Source organism: Lissotriton helveticus, chromosome 12 (assembly GCF_964261635.1).
Source record: "Lissotriton helveticus chromosome 12, aLisHel1.1, whole genome shotgun sequence".
Taxonomy (NCBI): domain Eukaryota; kingdom Metazoa; phylum Chordata; class Amphibia; order Caudata; family Salamandridae; genus Lissotriton; species Lissotriton helveticus.
This window is the reverse complement of record NC_136073.1, coordinates 35747171-35770557: the sequence shown is the minus strand read 5'-3', so window position 1 is coordinate 35770557 and position 23387 is coordinate 35747171. Positions and strand designations below refer to the sequence as shown.

The window sequence follows — 23387 nt, the reverse complement described above, 5'->3', positions numbered from 1 at the left end:
ACATTTGTCTATCCAATATTTAGCCATCACAGCAAACAGTAAAGCCACTTAAAATATCCCCAACATATTGTCTTTGCCATTGCGTTTTTAAAGATGGGGGTAATTTGGCCAGATTTGACATGGTTTTAGCAGTTCATGGAGGACTCCTAGTTATGCCAAGTACTGATGATTGAACTACTTATTAGTCAGAAGAAAAGCTAGTTGGCTTTGATGATTTTTTCAGGAAGGAAGTCCAAGTAGAAATTGGTTGGTGAGAGATATTATGTTACGCTATCTTGTCTTATCTTATTTTATCTTATCTTATCTTAGTATTCGTAGAGCTTGCAAATCAACCAGAAGGGTATTCTGGGACTAATGCTGGAACAACCTGGTCTGAGCTGTGGCCTGGCGTAGGTGAAGAGCAGGGAAACATCCTTTACAACGCAACTTTTACCACGCAGTGCCTTTACGACGCAACTATTACAACGCATGTCATTACAACGCATTGTGCTGGGGGGGCACTCTAGGATAGGGAATGGATTTAATTTACTATCCAACACTTTCCCTACTATCCACGGGGACTGGAGTTGGAATAGTAAATTAAACTATTCACTATCCAGCACCCCTAAGCGCTATGCGTTGTAAAAACTGCATTGTAACAGCATGCGTGGTAAAAGCATGCGTTGTAATGTCATACATCCGAAGAGCAACATATCCAGCCACTCACAGAACTCAAGAGCTGTAAGAACTAAGGAAGGCAGCCCTGGTGTGCTGTGATAGGTGGTTCCAGGCTTTAGGAGTGAGATAGGAGAAAGCACAACTGCTGTGTCACAAGTGTTCAGCATTAAAAAAGGGAGTAGTTCAGAGAGAGTTAAGCTGGGGTACCATGTTACCTGCTGCAACTGATTCTGTCTGTCAAGTAGGAGAGGAATACTTGGCATTAGTGCCTGCTTGGAGTGATGAGGTGGTTTAGTATTGGAATGACTATAGTAAAACTGTAATCTAGCGTAGTCGGCAGAAATCACAATTTCCTCTCACTATAAAGCACTATTTGGCAGAGGAAAAGGATTGTTTGGACTTTTCTCTTGAGACGTCTATGTTAGCATGTTGATTATCATAGGTACACAGGTGTATTATAGTGTTTCTTGCATACATGATGATAGTATACACAAATATTGGTACAATTTTAGTGACCAGAACAAAAGATCCTGGGCATTACTAAAATATTATGCGGCATTTAAGTCACTTTTTGGAAATATGTAAACATTTTGTCACTGTGGTCTTATTTAGGATGTTGTGGCCTTCCAGTGTCTATTAGCAGCTGCACAGACATCTCATAATGGTCAAAGCTTCTGCAACTTTTCATCTCTAAGTCATCTTTTTAAAGAAATATGTTCCTTGCTATCTCATGACCACTTTAGAAGTGCAATGACACCTATTGAGAGTTACTGCAGCTGTGCTTTCATAGCATCTTTGTAACCACATCTATTTAGGACTTTTTATGGATGTGCAATAATATGGTGATGATGCCTTTATTGACCAAATTATATATGATGTCGTGGATGATGTTATTTGTCATGTCATGTGTAAGGTCTTGAACATGCATTGAAGAAGGCATTATATTTTCTTAGCACACCAGAGATGGAGAATTGCTGCATTTTTACATTTTGAAAAGTAATGACAGAGTGTCTTTCTATAACATTTGCAGTTTTTAATGATCTTATAATTGTAATGTGTTTTATATCAAATGATAAACCACTGTAGCATAAGGTTTTTTCAACAATTGTTTTTGCCTTTGTAAAGATACACTTTATTGGACCCAGAACCCCCAAACCAGGTCTTGCTATGCGCTTTGTTCCATCCTGCCCAGCTGATGCTAGCTGTAGGACAAGGCTAAGCCTAACCCTGTGCTCTGTACAACACCCCACTAACCACAGTGAGCAGTAAGGCGTTCCATTATTTCTAGGGGGGGAATGGGCGTGGCTCTCGTTGCACCCTGTCTAGGGCTTGTGGTGGATTCGATCACATCGACTAGACATGCACATTGCTTATCTTAGGTTGATAGTTCTACATGTGGGTCACACTTTGCACCTTGCACTTCCTGCCAGATTTTCACCAGCTGGTCTGCTAAAAACTGGTGGATCAACAGAGCTTCCTTGTACTGGCAAATGTTGAACTTTAATCCAAACGTGTAGAAGCGGGGGCTGTGCACCAGTGTGACCTTGGCTGCCAATCCCAGAAGCCCCAAGTAAACATCGTCCAGTGGGAAAACAGGCATCTCGATGGAGGCTCGATACAAGCCAGGAATGGCGTCTCCGGTCATGATAAAGCCACCACCAGACAGGAACTTGGGGTACTCTGGATATGGGAAAAGCGAGTGCGTGACTGCGTACTTTCCCGTCCGCAGTGGCGTGCTACGGCGATGCAAGTGTCCATGAAGGGTCCGGGAAAGATTAGCAAATGTTCCCAGATAATTGGCCAGTGCCTCAGGATTCACCAACACATCATCATCCCCTGCAATAGAAAGTATATTTCTTACTTATCTGAATATGTTGAGTTGGAATACTATACCACAGATGAAGTCAGAAATTAAAACTTCAGATTTATCGTTTGGCGGACGGAGTATAGTCCGTTCGGAGGGTGGAGGACATTACATTTGCCACTTGGATGGACTACCATCTGCCGAATTTAGAGATGACCGCCAGCCCAGCAGACATCTCAGTACATTGAAAGGAACAGCCATCGCGGTAGTTCCATTCAGTGAACAAAAAGGTTTGGTGGACAGCCACTGTCGGGTCACAAAGTTTGTGTTCTTCTGAGACAAGCACCCAAGCATTTGTTTCAGTACAAACAAAAAAACTAATGACATCCACACCATGAGAGTCCCAGGGTGGAGGGTCATTATTTTATTCAGTCCTTCACTGCCAGAATTGTTTTGGCAGTGGCAAAAAGGAAAACAAGCATTTACAATGCAATAGGTCTCGCAATTGCGAGATTTTGAGCTGTCGGTATTGTAAATGGCAATGCCTTTTATAATATTACAAATACAAATTATGTTATTAGCAAGACAAGTCAGGAAAGCTTTGACCAAGTAAAAATAAATACTACAAGAAGTAAACGCAAACCATGCAGTGAATCCATTGCTATTCATCACATGGAATAATAAAACCCTTAGAAAAGGTGAAGAACCATGTCTCTGCCACGAGTCAGTGGGCTAATGCAGATTTTAAGTGGGAGATTTTTTAAATTATATTATTCAATAAGTGGCTTGGCCATGCCTACAAGCACAACAGGATTTGGCCAAATTCAATCCTGTGGTTTTCTGCTCTGAAGCACGGGCCTGATCGTCCAAAAAGCTGTGAGTTTAGTAACACTCCATACTACCAGCTGCTCCCATCTCATAGCCAATATACATGAATTAATAATTCAGATAAAAATAATCACCAATCACAAACCTTCCTGAAAAAGGACTGGATCTAGTATAAAATATACAAAATCATCAAGAAACGTCTGCATGCATTAAAGGTATATGTTTTATGAATGCGTGTAACAAGAGGGAGAGAGAGGACTAGATAGCTAGTCCGTGTCCCCGAGGGTTTATATGTGATTAATCAAAGAGGACTAGCTTAAGTTGACCAAAGTGTTGCAGTACTCTAATTAGTTCTGTCACGGGCACCTTGTTGGTGTATTCATGAAGCCCTCACCCACCAACCTAGTTGGTGGCATGCTTCATCATCGGGCCCACCCAGTGACACCTAGTATGTCCCGGGTGTGCTACGACGCCTGATTACAGCGGAGCTGGTATATTGCTGAGAGTGCAGTGAGTGAGGTTGAGTGAGTTGTGATTTAAAACGGCTGGGTGGTGGTCCCAGTACCCGAGGGTAAATTAAATTTTAATAACTGGGCCGTCACCAGCGGTTAAAAGTAAGGCTACAGGACGCGTGAGGGTGGCGAGTTACTGCCCCCTGCGTCCTTCAGATGGTCGACATGTTTCAGCCAGTGCCTTAGAGTATTCTGGCTTTCCTCAGGACCGTTTTTTAAAAAGGTGTGGTGAAATAAAACAGACTTTGTGTTGTGGTACAGACTATGTGATACACTCACTAAGGCGTTTTTCTATATGTGAGAGGGGGATTCCCTTCTCATGCATACGCTTTGGGTTATTAGCCAAGGCTTCCTGGAGGGAAGCGGTAAGGGGATGACCAGTCTTTCTGGTCAGTGCCTGCCTTGTACCTGTTGTCCCGCCGTCGTCCTCCGGTTTATGAAAACATGCAATGAACCTTTACTTAACAATGAATCATGTACTGGAAAATGTTGATATTGATCAATTACAATGATTGAGCTTGTTAAGGAACTAATCAAACTTCACTCAACATTTCTATTGAAGATAATTTGAAGACGAATGAATGAGGGTTATTTATATAGCTCTCGGCTACTCGAGGAGTGCCCCGGCGCTCAGCATCAAAGGCAGGTGCAGAGGAGACAGGACCCAACAGGCTTCCCAATACCCTAAAGCGGTATGTTTTCAGTGCTTTTTTCAAGCTTGCGTCCTCAGTCATTAATCTCGGATGGCCAGGCAACGTGATGGAGGAGATTTTTAAAGCGGGGTACTGTTAGCCGCCCAGTGTTACTAGAACGCAGAAATCTCCTTGGTCTGTATTTATTGAGCCTCTCCTTCTTGTATGTGGGACCCTTGTGGTGTAGGGCTTGGTGAGTCAATCTTAAGGCTTTTGACATTATTTGCTTAATCACTGGGAGCCAATGGAGCTTCTCTTGGTGGAGATACACTGACGAGTGCTTAGGTAGCTTGTATAGTAGGTGGACCGCAATGTTTTGTACAACCTGCAGATCCTAGATTAAGTACTCTGGTATGCCCTGGTACAAATACAACATAAGGGAGATAGGCAGTCTACTTAATCAGACAAAAAACCTCTTATTGCTCTGAAGGAATGCTCACCAAACTCAGATAGCTTGCCCAGCACTCGGCATGAGTGTGAATTCCATCAGCCCACCACTTTGGCGGAGCCTCGTCATCTGGAAAACAAAGGAGTAGAGTCTATGCAGCCAATGTTGCTCATAGGCTAACAGTGTTGGATACTTGACCTCTTACTCCAGATCAACTCAGCCAGAGTGCTTTTCAAAATATGTGATTGCTGGTGGTGTGCAGTGGTATTGTGGACGTGAAAATAAAAATGACTAGAAGGGCGAAAAATATGTTTATTAGAGAACGTCCAAATGTCATGGATAAAAACAACCTGATAGTATGGAACAAATTCACTATCTCATGGCAATAGGTACGGTAAGGTCAAAACTTGCACTGTAATTTGTTTATCCTGAGCCAGTCGAGTAGCGCCTTAAGCAGAGAGCAAATGTTTCTTTGACGCTAACTGAGTCCCCCTGAAAAATTGAGCAGGAGCTGTGTATTGTCCGCATATGAAATTATCTTAATGCCCAAAGATTCCACCAGACATTCAAGAGGTGATAGGTAGATGTTGAAACAGGTGGAGCTCAGTTTGGAGCCCTGAGGAACCACCCATTTCAACTGTTTGGCTTTGGAAGAGTATGGCTTCATCCAAACTACCTGTTCTTTATCATCCATAAAGGAACCTAGCCACCCTAAGACCGAGCTTGCCACACACAGGTGTTCCACTCTTTGTAGCAAGATGCTGTGATCCACTGTGTCAAACTAATAATCCAGCTGTACATTAAGGTATATAACCTTAGAGACTTGAGCAGCTAGTAAGGTTGGCAATGTTACAACGTGATCTTTTAGATCGCGGTACATCACAACGCTTCTTTTACAAAGCAAGTCGTTACCACGACTTGCGCTGTAGGGTGCTGGACTTAGGATTAGTAAGATTTACTATTCCAACTCCTGCCTACGTACAGTAGAGAAGGTGTTGGAATATTAAATCTACTATTCCTTAGTCTAGAGCGCCCTCCAGCGCAAGTCGTGGTAACGGCTTGCATTGTAAAAGACGCGTGGTAATGGCAGCGCGGTGTTTTGACCGCGTTGTCATGGATGTTCCCTGCTAGTAATGAGGTGAAGCACTATTGTGTAGTTTAAATTTTATTGGCTGTTCGTGGAAGGCTTAAACTAGTAGCACTAAATTATTTCTTTAAAATGTTTCCCATAAAATCTTTGACACATACTTTTAGTTTACTATGGAGAGCATCCGGGACTTTTGCTACTTGTGGGCTCCCAAAATATCATACCTACCTCAGGCAGGCAAACATAGAAGATAATTTTCTGCTGACAGGGTTTAAACACTTCATCAAGTGATCAAGTGATGGTGCTCCCACAACCAGATGCTGCAGCTTCAGAATTACTGTTGAGAATATGGCTTGTCCTACTGTTAGCTGCAAAGAATCAGAAACAGTTGCCTGGATTTGGGCTGGTTCTCAGTTGTTTGAGAATGAAAGCAGCACTGCAGTGGAGGCAATCTGATTCAAGAATGAGAGCTAGATGTGAAGGCCACCGCAACAAGCTCAGGTTCCTCCCCCAAGTAAATAGATCTCACCCCAATGAAACAAAAGGCAAGAGAGCAGGAGGGCATGGACAGCACTTTTGAAAACCCTGTCAATGGAGGTAAGGATTCACTATTTTCAAGAGGGAGAGCTGGTATTATATCATCTTTATCTTCGTGGGGCTGTGTTCACTGATGGACAGATAAGTGTTGACGCTGAATCCAAGTTCACTGGCATTGGTTGAAATCTGCAGGTTAAAGATATATTAGGCACAACTTTCAAACAACACCAACTCTCTTATATTGAGAATTATGTAGATGAGCCAGGTTTGGACTAGATGTTGTTTGTTGCTGTTGGTAAATATGGAGAAATTAGGTCTTAGTGAGGATGAACTTAAAGTAGGATGTAAAATCTAAGTCTGAGCAGTGACTTTAATCGTGGAGTTTGCAGAGTTTTCTGCACTCCGCTTCATGCGGAGCTCACGGAGTTCCAAAACACTTTGCTCTGCATAGCGCAGCAGAGTTTTTTCCCTCGCTTGTGTTCATCAATGTCAATTTGGCGAGCACGAGCAAGGAACATCTGCCTCCCGGCGAGATTTTTCCTCGTTCATGATCGTCAACATCTAGTTTGTGAGCATAAGCATGGAAAATCAACTTCCCAGCGAGATTTCTCATCTCAGGTAGTCAGATTTCTCATTGCAAGTGGTCGCATATGGTTGCGACCGCTCATGCTCAGAAACCTTCCGTTCGCATTGAGAAAGCTGCCGCGCAAGTAAAAATCTACTCGAGTGGCAGAAAGGAAGCAGCGCCCACTTGCACTGTGCATTGTGCTGTTCGCGATGATTGCACAGTGCGGACAAGCACCTGGCACTGAAAATCATTGCAAACGGAATTAATCTAAAGAAACTCCGCCGCTTGCAGAGCTCTGTATAGTGCGGCAGAGGTTTATTTTGCACTACACAAAGCTCTGTGAACTCCGCCCAGGCTTAGTAAAATCTAGATCTGAATGAGGAAGAGGTAGATCTTAAGTTAATAGATGTTGACAGCCGAGGATTCATTTATTTAAAGTGGTGTGCCTTTCAACAAATTGGTGAATTTTGATGTTGGCTGCTAGTGAGTAGGGTTCAAAATGGTGCACCACTGCCACCCTCTGGTTCATCACTGCTACCCTCTGGTTCATCACAGCCACCCTCTGGTTCATCACAGCCACCCTCTGGCTCACCACTGCCACCCTCTGTTTCACCACTGCCACCCTCTGGTTCATCACTGCCACCCTCTTGTTCATCACAGCACCCTCTGGTTCACCACTCCCACCCTCTGGTTCATCGCTGTCACCCTCTGGTTCATCACTGCCATCCTCTGGTTCATCACAGCACCCTCTGGTTCACCACTGCCACCCTCTGGTTCACCACTGTCACCCTCTGGTTCATCACTGCCACCCTCTGGTTCATCACAGCCACCCTCTGGTTCATCACAGCCACCCTCTGGCTCACCACTGCCACCCTCTGGATCACCACTGCCACCCTCTGTTTCACCACTGCCACTCTCTGGTTCACCACTGTCACCCTCTGGTTCACCATTGCCACCCTCTGGTTCATCACTGCCACCTTCTAGTTCATCACTCCCACCCTCTGGTTCACCACTGCACCTTCTGGTTCATTACAGCACCCTCTGGTTCACCACTGTAGATTATGGGGAGAAAGCACACCTGCCCAGCCAGCCTCAACCAAGACAAATTAATTTGGGGCTGGTTAATGTGTTACTGAATTTGAGCTTCAAGTCCGGCACCTGCTTCCTTATCTGTAAGTGCTTCCTGTAGTGCCATACTTGTAACTATTCTCTGACCCTGCTTCGAGGGTCAGAGAATAGTTGCAAGTAGGCAACGAACTCTGGAGGCACCACTGAGGAAGCACTTACAGGGTTACAGCAGGTGCCCAAGTTGAAGTTAATTTCTTTGTAACCATTTTGTAAATGGTTACAAAGAAATTAGCTTCAACTTGGGCACCTGCTGTAACCCTGTAAGTGATTCCTGGAAAAAATTAGTCCCGCTCGCGGATTTTTCCGCAATTTCGCGAGATTCGCGGATCACGAAATTGTGGAAAATTTTTGGCCCATACTTACTAATTACAAGTTACAAATCCTATTTAGCGAGTCGCATATAAATTGCGACTCGCTAAATAAGGTTTGTACATGGCTAACCCATTCGCACATGCAACAAGCATTGGAAATGCAATAGGTCTCGGATTTATTTGAGTTAGAGCTAATGGCATTGTAAATAGCAATGTCTTTTAGCCATGTGTTATGGTGTGTATGCATGTGGTGTGTAATGGAATTATATGGTTTGGATTGGAATTGTTCACCCTGCACACTCACAAACTGTTCACCTTGCACACACACAAACTGTTCACCCTGCACACTCACACACTGTTCACCCTGCACACTCACACAATGTTCACCCTGCACGCTCACACACTGCTCACCCTACACGCTCACACACTGCTCACCCTGCACACTCACACAATGTTCACCCTGCACGCTCACAGACTGTTAACCCTGCATGCTCACACACTGCTCACCCTACACACTCACACACATCACACTCTGCACTCACACTGTGCACTCACAACTCTGCACTCACAACTCTGCACTCACAACTCTGCACTCGCACTCTGCCCACTCACTCTGCACACTCACTCTGCACACTCACTCTGCACACTCACTCTGCACACGCACTCTGCACTCACTACTCTGCACTTACTACTCTGCACTCACTACTCTGCACTCTGCACTCACTACTCTGCACTCACTACTCTGCACTCTGCACTCACTACTCTGCACTCACTACTCACTACTCTGCACTCACTACTCTGCACTCACTACTCTGCACTGACTACTCACTACTCTGCACTCACTACTCACTACTCTGCACTCACTACTCACTACTCAGCACTCACTACTCTGCACTCACTACGCACTACTCTGCACTCACTACTCACTACTCTGCACTCACTACTCTGCACTCACTACTCACCACTCTGCACTCACTACTCTGCACTCACCACTCTGCACTCACCACTCTGCACTCACCACTCTGCACTCACCACTCTGCACTCACTATTCTGCACTAACTACTCACTAGTCTGCACTCACTACTCTTCACTTACTACTCACTACTCTGCACTCACTACTCACTACCCTGCACTCACTACTCACTACTCTGCACTCACTACTCTGCACTCTCTACTCTACACTCACTACTCTGCACTCACTACTCTGCACTCACTACTCACTACTCTGCACTCACTACTCACTACTCTGCACTCACTACTCTGCACTCACTACTCTGCACTCACTACTCTGCACTCTGCACTCACTACTCTGCACTCTGCACTCACTACTCACCACTCTGCACTCACCACTTTGCACTCACCACTCTGCACTCACCACTCTGCACTCACCACTCTACACTCACCACTCTACACTCACCACTCTGAACTCACTACTTTGCACTCACTACTCACTACTCTGCACTCACTACTCACTACTCTGCACTCACTACTCTGCACTCACTACTCTGCACTCACTACTCACTACTCTGCACTCACTACTCTGCACTCACTACTCTGCACTCACTACTCTGCACTTACTACTCTGCACTCTGCACTCACTACTCTGCACTCTGCGCTCACTACTCACCACTCTGCACTCACCACCCTGCACTCACCACTCTGCACTCACTACTCACTACTCTGTACTCACTACTCGGCACTCACTACTCGGCACTCACTACTCGGCACTCACTACTCTGCACTCACTACTCTGCACTCACCAGTCTGCACTCACCACTCTACACTCACTACTCTGCACTCACTACTCTCTACTCACTACTCACTACTCTGCACTCACTACTCACTACTCTGCACTCACTACTCACTACTCTGCACTCACTACTCACTACTCTGCTACTCTGCACTCACTACTCACTACTCTGCACTCACTACTCACTACTCTGCACTCACTACTCACTACTCTGCACTCACTACTCTGCACTCACTACTCTGCACTCACTACTCTGCACTCACTACTCACTACTCTGCACTCACTACTCACTACTCTGCACTCACTACTCTGCACTCACTACTCACTACTCTGCACTCACCACTCTGCACTCACTACTCGGCACTCACTACTCGGCACTCACTACTCTGCACTCACTACTCTGCACTCACTACTCTGCACTCACTACTCACTACTCTGCACTCACTACTCACTACTCTGCACTCACTACTCACTAATCTGCACTCACTACTCACTACTCACTACTCTGCTCTGACTACTCAGCCCTCACTACTCAGCCCTCACTGCTCAGCCCTCACTACTCTGCACTCACTACTCTGCACTCACAACTCTGCACTCACTACTCTGCACTCATGACTCACTACTCTGCACTCACTACTCACGACTCTGCACTCACTACTCACTACTCTGCACTCACTACTCTGCACTCACTACTCTGCACTCACTACTCTGCACTCACTAGTACTCACTACTCTGCACTCACCACTCTGCACTCACCACTCTGCACTCACCACTCTACACTCACCACTCTGCACTCACTACTCTGCACTCACCACTCTGCACTCACCACTCTGCACTCACCACTCTACACTCACCACTCTGCACTCACTACTCACTACTCTGCACTCACTCCTCTGCACTCACTACTCTGCACTCACTACTCACTACTCTGCAATCACTACTCTGCACTCACTACTCACTACTCTGCACTCACTACTCTGCACTCACTACTCACTACTCTGCACTCACTACTCACTACTCGGCACTCACTACTCGGTACTCCCCCAGCCACGCCCACTCTCCCTTGGCCATGCCCTTCACGGCCCTATAAAACATGAGCTTTCCCCGTACGCGCAGCGGACGGGCGCAGCGGGCGCAGAGGGCGCGCCGTTTGCGCGCCTAAGGCAAGCCCGTCTGCGCCCCTCCGCGACCAGCCGGGACCAGGGGCCACAGACCCTGCTCAATTCATGACATACACCCCTATGCAATTATCTGCACTTATGACCCGCAGCTCTCTTTCTCCTTCACTGGCACTACGCCTCGACTCACTTGGCGTCCTCGCGTCTCACTGCCCTTGCTCACTCCCCCTTCCCCCCCTTTCCACTTCCTTACCTTCTGCCTATCCGGCAACACTCCCCTCCCCACCCTCCCCATCCGTTGCCTCTGCTCTTCTGCTCAACACTCGGTCGGCAGTCAAGCACCAAATTGAACTCTTCAATCTTTTATCTTCAGATTCTCCTGATTATCTTTTTCTTACCGAAACCTGGTTCACGACAGATTCACTCCCTACCTCCTGGCTATTCTCCCAGACACTTACTATGCTCTCCGCATGGATCGTCCGGCTGGTAAAGCCGGCGGCGGTGTGGCAATGATTATTCGCTCCACGCTCAGATTCCAGCTCCTTGACCACCCACCCATACCTCATGTGGATTTCCTGGTTGCCCGGTCCATCAATCTCACTGATCCCCTCACTTTCGTGCTCGTTTATCGGCCTCCCCTGTCCATGCCTCAGTTTGTTCCCCTACTACAGGACCTCTTGGCTACCCTGGCAGTAAACAACTCGTCAGTAGTCCTGCTTGGGGACTTCAATTACTGGCCCGACGACCCTAGAGAATGTTCTGCCTCTAAAGACTTCTTTGCCACTCTTCAGTCACTCAACTTCTCTCCTCACATCACTGTCCCCACACATGACAAGGGCCATATTTTAGACCAAATTTGGTCATTGCGCCGCCAAATTTCTCTTCCCTCTATCCTTCCCTGCATCTGGTCGGATCACTTTATGATTTCTTTTAGTATGTTTTCTGCCTCTCCTGTTAAAATCCCATTCTCCAAGAATGTGTCAGTCCATTGTTGGAACAAGACTGACCTCACTCTTCTTTCCTCTTCTCTGGCCTCAACAGTACCTGACTTGACGGACCTCCCTCTTGAATTTCAAGCTGATTCCATCAGCTCTTGGCTTTCTTCTTCCTGTGACATCGCCGCCCCCCTTAAGAAAGTCAAATCTGTCCGGCCCCACGATGCCAACAGATGGTTCACGAGCGAACTTAAAGACCTCAAACTTAGTCTTAGGCACTCGGAGCGCCACTGGCGACGCAAATACTGTCCCTTGCTCCGCACTAGGTATAAACTCTTACTGAATAGCTACAAGAAAGCAATTGTGTCGGCCAAAACCGTTTATTTTTCAGAGAAAGTTGCTCTCTCTGTAAATAAACCCCGTGAGATCTTTTTACTTGTCAAGCAGCTTGCTACCTCAGATCGCACTAACATCAGCTTCGCCCCATCTCAGTCATGTTGCCTTACTCTTAATAACTATTTTATTGACAAGATTACTGCCATCAAAGCCAACATTTCCACCGTTTCTCAAATTCAAGTTACCTTCCCTCCCCCACCGCCGCCTTTGCTGTTGGATCACTTTCTCCCCATCACTACTGAACAATTTTTTCTTTTGCTTGCTAAAGTCAAGTCCGGCTCTCCAGCTGACTGTGCCCCGGCTCGGATTCTTCAAATCCTCTTCACTTCTTGTCCTGGACCCCCTCTCACTCTGCTTAACTCTTCCTTGGCTCTTGGCTCCGTTCCTTCCTCCTTTAAAACCGCAATAGTCCTCCCTATCATTAAAAAACCGGGCTTGGATCCTTCTTCTCCCCCTAATTTTAGGCCCATCTCCCTTCTCCCCTATTTGGGGAAGATCCTGGAAAGACATGTCACTTCTTGCCTGTCCTCACACATTGAGGAACACTGCCTCTTAGCTTCCCATCAGGCGGGCTTTCGCCCGGGCCATTCCACAGAGACTGTTGTCACTGCCGTTCTGGATGAGCTCAAGGGTAAAGCAGACCTAAATCTTCCCCAGGCGTTGGTGCTCCTCGACCTGTTGGCTGCGTTCGACACGGTCGACCATGCCATTCTTCTCAACCGTGTCAGCGCAGCCGGCATTAGGGGTGTTGCACTCTCTTGGATAGCGTCCTTCCTGCAAGGCAGATCCCAGGCAGTCCACCTTGCAGGTTTCTCCGCTCCCCCCCGCCCTCTTGTGTGTGGAGTTCCCCAAGGTTCCTCTCTCTCCCCTCTTCTTTTCAATCTCTATATCTACCCTCTTATTTTTTCTCTTCGTGAGCTGGGGGTCTCCATGTACAATTACGCGGATGACCTTCAGCTCATCTTTGATCTTTCCACCCCAGACTCTCCTTCTTTTCTTAGCTCCACCCTAGTTTTTATTTCGGATTGGATGATCACGAATCACCTCAAGTTGAATCCGGACAAGACGGAGCTTGTCCTCACGGGTGGTCCCATCAATCGCTGGTCCCCGTCTCATTGGCCCCTTTCCTTTGGCCCTTCCCCCCCACCAGCTCCCTCTGTCCGCAACTTGGGCATCAAGGTTAGCAACGACCTCTCTATGCACGCCCAAGTTTGCTCCGTCGTCTCATCCTGTTTTTTGTCCCTCCGTCTCATCCGAAAAATTTCCCGTTTCTTTTCTATAACTACCCTCAAATCGATCATCATGGCTCTCATCACCTCCCGTCTTGATTACGGGAATGGCCTTTATGTTGGCATCCCGGCCTTCGAAACACGACGGCTACAGGCAATTCAAAACCAGGCAGCCCGTCTCATTTTTCATCTCCCCAAATTCTCTCACATCACGCCTGTCCTCAAGTCCCTCCACTGGCTCCCGGTGCACTTTCGATCCTTTTTTAAATTAGCCTGCTCAGCCTTCTTAGCTTATACCCACTCTGCTCCCCTCTTTATTGTTTCTCTAATCATTCCCTACACCCCGATTCGCACCCTCCGTTCCTCATCTCCTCTTCTTCTCCAAGTACCCCGCTTCCGTAAATCCCGAATCGGTGGTACCCGCTTCTCGGTTTTGGCCCCCCAGTTCTGGAACAGCCTTCCGTTGTCCATTCGGTCCATTCCCACTTATTCCTCCTTTAGTAAAGCCTTAAAAACCTTCCTTTTCTCCCAGGCCTTCCCCGGTTAACCCCTTTTGGTTGCACTGTAGAATCCGACTCCCCCCCCCAGCGCCAGGAAGCCGCTTGGCCGCAGTGTGCTTTAGCAAGTTCCTTTTCATTTCATTACTCACTACTCGGCACTCACTACTCGGCACTCACTACTCGGCACTCACTACTCACTACTCGGCACTCACTAATCACTACTCTGCACTCACTACTCAGCACTCACTACTCACTACTCTGCACTCACTACTCACTACTCACTACTCAGCCCTCACTACTCACTACTCTGCACTCACTACTCTGCACTCACTACTCTGCACTCACTACTCTGCACTCACTACTCACTACTCTGCACTCACTACGCACTACTCTGCACTCACTACTCACTACTCTGCACTCACTACTCACTACTCTGCACTCACTACTCACTACTCTGCACTCACTACTCACTACTCTGCACTCACTACTCACCACGCTGCACTCACTACTCACTACTCTGCACTCACTACTCACTACTCACTACTCTGCACTCACTACTCTGCACTCACTACTCACTACTCACTACTCACTACTCTGCACTCACTACTCACTACTTTGCACTCACTACTCTGCACTCACTACTCTGCACTCACTACTCACTACTCACTACTCTGCACTCACTACTCACTACTCTGCACTCACTACTCACTACTCTGCACTCACTACTCTGCACTCACTACTCACTACTCTGCACTCACTTCTCTGCACTCACTACTCACCACTCTGCACTCACTACTCACTACTCTGCACTCACTACTCACTACTCACTACTCTGCACTCACTACTCACTACTCTGCACTCACTACTCTGCACTCACTATTCACTACTCACTACTCTGCACTCACTACTCACTACTCTGCACTCACTACTCACTACTCACTTCTCTGCACTCACTGCTCACTACTCTGCACTCACTACTCTGCACTCACTACTCTGCACTCACTACTCACCACTCTGCACTCACTACTCTGCACTCACTACTCACTACTCACTACTCTGCACTCACTACTCACTACTCTGCACTCACTACTCACTACTCTGCACTCACTACTCTGCACTCACTACTCACTACTCTGCACTCACCACTCTGCACTCACTACTCACTACTCTGCACTCACTACTCTGCACTCACTACTCACTACTCACCACTCTGCACTCACCACTCTGCACTCACTACTCACTACTCTGCACTCACTACTCACTACTCACTACTCTGCACTCACTATTCACTACTGACTACTCTGCACTCACTACTCACTACTTTGCACTCACTACTCACTACTCTGCACTCACTACTCTGCACTCACTACTCTGCACTCACTACTCACTACTCTGCACTCACTACTCACTACTCACTACTCTGCACTCACTACTCACTACTCTGCATGAACTACTCACTACTCTGCACTCACTACTCACTACTTTGCACTCACTACTCACTACTCTGCACTCACTACTCTGCACTCACTACTCACTACTCTGCACTCACTACTCACTACTCTGCACTCACTACTCACTACTCACTACTCACTACTCTGCACTCACTACTCACTACTTTGCACTCACTACTCTGCACTCACTACTCTGCACTCACTACTCACTACTCACTACTCTGCACTCACTACTCACTACTCTGCACTCACAACTCACTACTCTGCACTCACTACTCTGCACTCACTACTCACTACTCTGCACTCACTTCTCTGCACTCACTACTCACCACTCTGCACTCACTACTCACTACTCTGCACTCACTACTCACTACTCACTACTCTGCACTCACTACTCACTACTCTGCACTCACTACTCTGCACTCACTATTCACTACTCACTACTCTGCACTCACTACTCACTACTCTGCACTCACTACTCACTACTCACTTCTCTGCACTCACTGCTCACTACTCTGCACTCATTACTCTGCACTCACTACTCTGCACTCACTACTCACCACTCTGCACTCACTACTCTGCACTCACTACTCACTACTCACTACTCTGCACTCACTACTCACTACTCTGCACTCACTACTCACTACTCTGCACTCACTACTCTGCACTCACTACTCACTACTCTGCACTCACCACTCTGCACTCACTACTCACTACTCTGCACTCACTACTCTGCACTCACTACTCACTACTCACCACTCTGCACTCACCACTCTGCACTCACTACTCACTACTCTGCACTCACTACTCACTACTCACTACTCTGCACTCACTACTCACTACTGACTACTCTGCACTCACTACTCACTACTCACTACTTTGCACTCACTACTCACTACTCTGCACTCACTACTCACTACTCTGCACTCACTACTCACTACTCTGCACTCACTACTCACTACTCTGCACTCACTACTCTGCACTCACTACTCACTACTCTGCACTCACTACTCACTACTCTGCACTCACTACTCACTACTCTGCATGAACTACTCACTACTCTGCACTCACTACTCACTACTCTGCACTCACTACTCAGCACTCACTACTCACTACTCTGCCCTCACTACTCACTACTCTGCACTCACTACTCTGCACTCACTACTCTGCACTAACTATTCTGCACTCACTACTCACTACTCTGCACTCACTACTCACTACTCTGCACTCACTACTCACTACTCTGCACTCACTACTCTGCACTCTCTACTCACTACTCTGCACTCACTACGCTGCACTCACTACTCACTACTCTGCACTCACTACTCTGTACTCACTAATCACCACTCTGCACTCACTACTCACTACTCTGCACTCACTACTCTGCACTCACTACTCACTACTCTGCACTCACTACTCTGTACTCACTAATCACCACTCTGCACTCACTACTCACTACTCTGCACTCACTACTCACTACTCTGCACTCACTACTCTGCACTCACTACTAACTACTATGCACTCACTACTCACTACTCACTACTCACTACTCTGCACTCACTACTCACTACTCTGCACTCACTACTCACTACTCTGCACTCACTACTCACTACTCTGCACTCACTACTCAATACTCTGCACTCACTACTCAATACTCTGCACTCACTACTCTGCACTCACTACTCACTACTCTGCACTCACTACTCTGCACTCACTACTCACCACTCTGCACTCACTACTCACTACTCTGCACTCACTACTCACTACTCACAACTCTGCACTCACTACTCACTACTCTGCACTCACTACTCTGCACTCACTACTCACTACTCTGCACTCACTACTCACTACTCTGCACTCACTACTCACTACTCTGCACTCACTACTCACTACTCACTACTCACTACTCTGCACTCACTACTCACTACTCTGCACTCACTACTCTGCACTCACTACTCTGCACTCACTACTCTGCACTCACTACTCACTACTCTGCACCCACTACTCTGCACTCACTACTCACTACTCTGCACACACTACTCACTACTCTGCACTCACTACTCTGCACTCACTACTCACTACTCTGCACTCACCACTTTGCACTCACTACTCACTACTCTGCACTCACTACTCTGCACTCACTACTCACTACTCACCACTCTGCACTCACCACTCTGCACTCACTACTCTGCACTCACTACTCTGCACTCACTACTCACTACTCTGCACTCACTACTCACTACTCACTACTCACTACCCACTACTGTGCACTCACTACTCTGCACTCACTACTCTGCACTCACTACTCTGCACTCACTACTCACTACTCTGCACTCACTACTCACTACTCACTACTCACTACTCTGCACTCACTACTCTGCACTCACTACTCTGCACTCACTACTCTGCACTCACTACTCACTACTCACTACTCTGCACTCACCACTCTGCACTCACTACTCACTACTCTGCACTCATTACTCTGCACTCACTACTCTGCACTCACTACTCACCACTCTGCACTCACTACTCTGCACTCACTACTCACTACTCACTACTCTGCACTCACTACTCACTACTCTGCACTCACTACTCACTACTCTGCACTCACTACTCTGCACTCACTACTCACTACTCTGCACTCACCACTCTGCACTCACTACTCACTACTCTGCACTCACTACTCTGCACTCACTACTCACTACTCACCACTCTGCACTCACCACTCTGCACTCACTACTCACTACTCTGCACTCACTACTCACTACTCACTACTCTGCACTCACTACTCACTACTGACTACTCTGCACTCACTACTCACTACTCACTACTTTGCACTCACTACTCACTACTCTGCACTCACTACTCACTACTCTGCACTCACTACTCACTACTCTGCACTCACTACTCACTACTCTGCACTCACTACTCTGCACTCACTACTCACTACTCTGCACTCACTACTCACTACTCTGCACTCACTACTCACTACTCTGCATGAACTACTCACTACTCTGCACTCACTACTCACTACTCTGCACTCACTACTCAGCACTCACTACTCACTACTCTGCCCTCACTACTCACTACTCTGCACTCACTACTCTGCACTCACTACTCTGCACTAACTATTCTGCACTCACTACTCACTACTCTGCACTCACTACTCACTACTCTGCACTCACTACTCACTACTCTGCACTCACTACTCTGCACTCTCTACTCACTACTCTGCACTCACTACGCTGCACTCACTACTCACTACTCTGCACTCACTACTCTGTACTCACTAATCACCACTCTGCACTCACTACTCACTACTCTGCACTCACTACTCTGCACTCACTACTCACTACTCTGCACTCACTACTCTGTACTCACTAATCACCACTCTGCACTCACTACTCACTACTCTGCACTCACTACTCACTACTCTGCACTCACTACTCTGCACTCACTACTAACTACTATGCACTCACTACTCACTACTCTGCACTCACTACTCACTACTCACTACTCTGCACTCACTACTCACTACTCTGCACTCACTACTCACTACTCTGCACTCACTACTCACTACTCTGCACTCACTACTCAATACTCTGCACTCACTACTCAATACTCTGCACTCACTACTCTGCACTCACTACTCACTACTCTGCACTCACTACTCTGCACTCACTACTCACCACTCTGCACTCACTACTCACTACTCTGCACTCACTACTCACTACTCACAACTCTGCACTCACTACTCACTACTCTGCACTCACTACTCTGCACTCACTACTCACTACTCTGCACTCACTACTCACTACTCTGCACTCACTACTCACTACTCTGCACTCACTACTCACTACTCACTACTCACTACTCTGCACTCACTACTCACTACTCTGCACTCACTACTCTGCACTCACTACTCTGCACTCACTACTCTGCACTCACTACTCACTACTCTGCACCCACTACTCTGCACTCACTACTCACTACTCTGCACACACTACTCACTACTCTGCACTCACTACTCTGCACTCACTACTCACTACTCTGCACTCACCACTTTGCACTCACTACTCACTACTCTGCACTCACTACTCTGCACTCACTACTCACTACTCACCACTCTGCACTCACCACTCTGCACTCACTACTCTGCACTCACTACTCTGCACTCACTACTCACTACTCTGCACTCACTACTCACTACTCACTACTCACTACCCACTACTGTGCACTCACTACTCTGCACTCACTACTCTGCACTCACTACTCTGCACTCACTACTCACTACTCTGCACTCACTACTCACTACTCACTACTCACTACTCTGCACTCACTACTCTGCACTCACTACTCTGCACTCACTACTCTGCACTCACTACTCACTACTCACTACTCTGCACTCACCACTCTGCACTCACTACTCACTACTCTGCACTCACTACTCTGCACTCACTACTCACCACTCTGCACTCACTACTCACTACTCTGCACTCACTATCACTACTCTGCACTCGCTACTCACTACTCTGCACGCACTACTCACTACTCTGCACTCACTATCACTACTCTGCACTCGCTACTCACTACTCACTACTCTGCACGCACTACTCACTACTCACTACTCTGCACTCACTACTCACTACTCTGCACTCACTACTCACTACTCTGCACTCACTACTCTGCACTCACTACTCTGCACTCACGATTCTGCACTCACTACTCTGCACTCACTACTCTGCACTCACTACTCACTACTCTGCACTCACTACTCTGCACTCACTACTCACTACTCTGCACTCACTACTCTGCACTCACTACTCACTACTCTGCACTCACTACTCTGCACTCACTACTCACTACTCACTACTCTGCACTCACTACTCTGCACTCACTACTCTGCACTCACTACTCACTACTCACTACTCTGCACTCACTGCTCTGCACTCACTACTCTGCTCTCACTACTCACTACTCTGCACTCACTACTCTGTACTCACTACTCACTACTCTGCACTCACTACTCACTACTCTGCACTCACTACTCACTACTCTGCACTCACTACTCTGCACTCACTACTCTGCACTCACTACTCACTACTCACCACTCTGCACTCACCACTCTGCACTCACCACTCTGCACTCACCACTCTGCACTCACTACTCACTACTCTGCACTCACTACTCACTACTCACTACTCTGCACTCACTACTCACTACTCACTACTCTGCACTCACTACTCACTACTCTGCACTCACTACTCACTACTCTGCACTCACTACTCACTACTCTGCACTCACTACTCTGCACTCACTACACTCACTACTCTGCACTCACTACTCACTACTCTCCACTCACTACTCACTACTCTGCACTCACTACTCACTACTCTGCACTCACTACTCTGCACTCACTACTCTGCACTCACTACTCTGCACTCACTACTCACTACTCACTACTCTGCACTCACCACTCGGCACTCACCACTCTGCACTCACCACTCTGCACTCAGTACTCACTACTCTGCACTCACTACTCACTACTCTGCACTCACTACTCTGCACTCACTACTCACTACTCACTTCTCTGCACTCACTACTCACTACTCTGCACTCACTACTCACTACTCTGCACTCACTACTGCACTCCCTACTCTGCACTCACTACTCACTACTCACTACTCACCACTCTGCACTCACCACTCTGCACTCATCACTCTGCACTCACTACTCACTACTCGGCACTCACTACTCACTACTCTGCACTCACTACTCACTACTCTGCACTCACTACTCACTACTCTGAACTCACTACTCACTACTCTGCACTCACTGCTCACTACTCACTACTCTGTACTCACTACTCTGCACTCACTACTCTGCACTCACTACTCACTACTCACTACTCTGCACTCACTACTCTGCACTCACTACTCACTACTCTTCACGCACCACTCTGCACTCACCACTCTGCACTCACTACTCTGCACTCACTACTCTGCACTCACTACTCACTACTCTGCACTCACTACTCTGCACTCACTACTCTGCACTCACCACTCTGCACTCACCACTCTACACTCACCACTCACTCAAGTCCATGCAATTAGAGGACATAACATTCTGAACAAGCACCTACTTCTCAGTGCCCTCACTGCCTTGCGAAACTTCTCGATGCCGGCTAGGAAGAGAGCAGTGATCGGCGCGCGTGGGGATGCTGGCGCCGTGAGCATGCGCGCGACTGAATCCGCGCGTGGCCAGCACTTGTCGCTCCCTCTCCCATTAGGATTGCTGGGCGCCTGCCCAGCTCTTGTCTCCTTTTGTCGGCTTTGGCGGGTGACATGATTACAATAGTTCTCTGCCGAGAACGCGCTTCGCGCGTATCTAGGCCGAGACCTAAAAATGGGTCGTAAGTCTGGCCCTACTACTGTGTTGGTGGGATCAGGAGCAGCGGTGAGGAACTCAAGCCATCCTCAAGCACGGCAGCTGGCTCTGCCCCTCATCTCTCCATCCTTTTTCCCCATATTCCCTACATCCTGCTACTAAAGATTTTCTTAAACATATATTTTACTTAACTTTACTCAATAAAGGACATGCTTACTGTTGATATTTATGTCCATGATATGTTTGAAATCATGAGACTTCTAGAACAATATTTAATGTCTTACACTATGTTTTCGATATTCGGTAAAAACACTAGGACCAACAGGCAAACATACACCTTTAAAAAAAATCTAGGGCTCAGTATATATGGGGAAAAATGTTTAACACATTTTAACACAGCCCTTCCTAAAAGTGTCTATATTACAGAGATTTATAGAGCAGCTTGCTAGAAATCCGTCCAAACATTTGTGAAGCACTGCTTTGTTCTTCCTAAAATATTGACTCAAAATGAGATGCTCAAGTGAACCAAGCTTACCTATGAAACCTACTTGAGTATATACATGCCACCAACACCTCCACCTAGCATAGGCCCATGACATACAGAAGTTCAGTTGATGTACAGACAAGCGGTGAAAGGAAACAGCGGCGGGGTTGAGTACAGAAAGTGAAAGTGGTTCAGAATTCCTCTGCATGCAGTAAGTAGGAAGAGTGTTGCACTCATGGGACTTTCTCTCCGCTCCGTGGGTCCCTAAAAGTATGGGACGCACAAGGGGGGCACGGGAGCCGGGAGGACGGCGACACAGGCCCGTGTTTGTTCACAGAGGAAGTTATTTTGGTCCTAATTGTGCTGTAAAATGTGCCCTCAGCTCCCCATACGGTGCGCGATGTTGGCTCCGAGATAAACATGTCTGTGGTGCCCCCAAAGACCCGGGTCAGTGACCCGGGAGTAGGACACGAGCAGTGATGCTGCAATAACACCTCAAGGTCACCTTGTAGGTCACCCGCCTCCACAGGCGCGCTTTCTCCAAATTCACTCTGGCTTGTTGCCTTTGGGTGGGTTTCCATGTGTAAGGCAGAGGGAAGTATCGGACAAGTAACCCCTCTCGTGA

The 23387-nt window shown here is 47.3% G+C and overlaps 1 protein-coding gene across 1 annotated transcript in view; it reads right to left on the bottom strand.

Moving 5' to 3' along the window:
• Nucleotides 1-1688: 1688 nt before the first annotated feature.
• LOC144799330 (beta-1,3-galactosyltransferase 5-like) overlaps nucleotides 1689-23387 on the bottom strand; it is a 159787-nt gene continuing 138088 nt past the window's right edge. Inside the window, exon 3 of the mRNA XM_078670578.1 lies at nucleotides 1689-2493. Within this exon, the coding sequence (XP_078526704.1) occupies nucleotides 2033-2493 (461 nt within the window). The 3' untranslated portion in view covers nucleotides 1689-2032. The remainder of the gene's footprint in view (nucleotides 2494-23387) is intronic.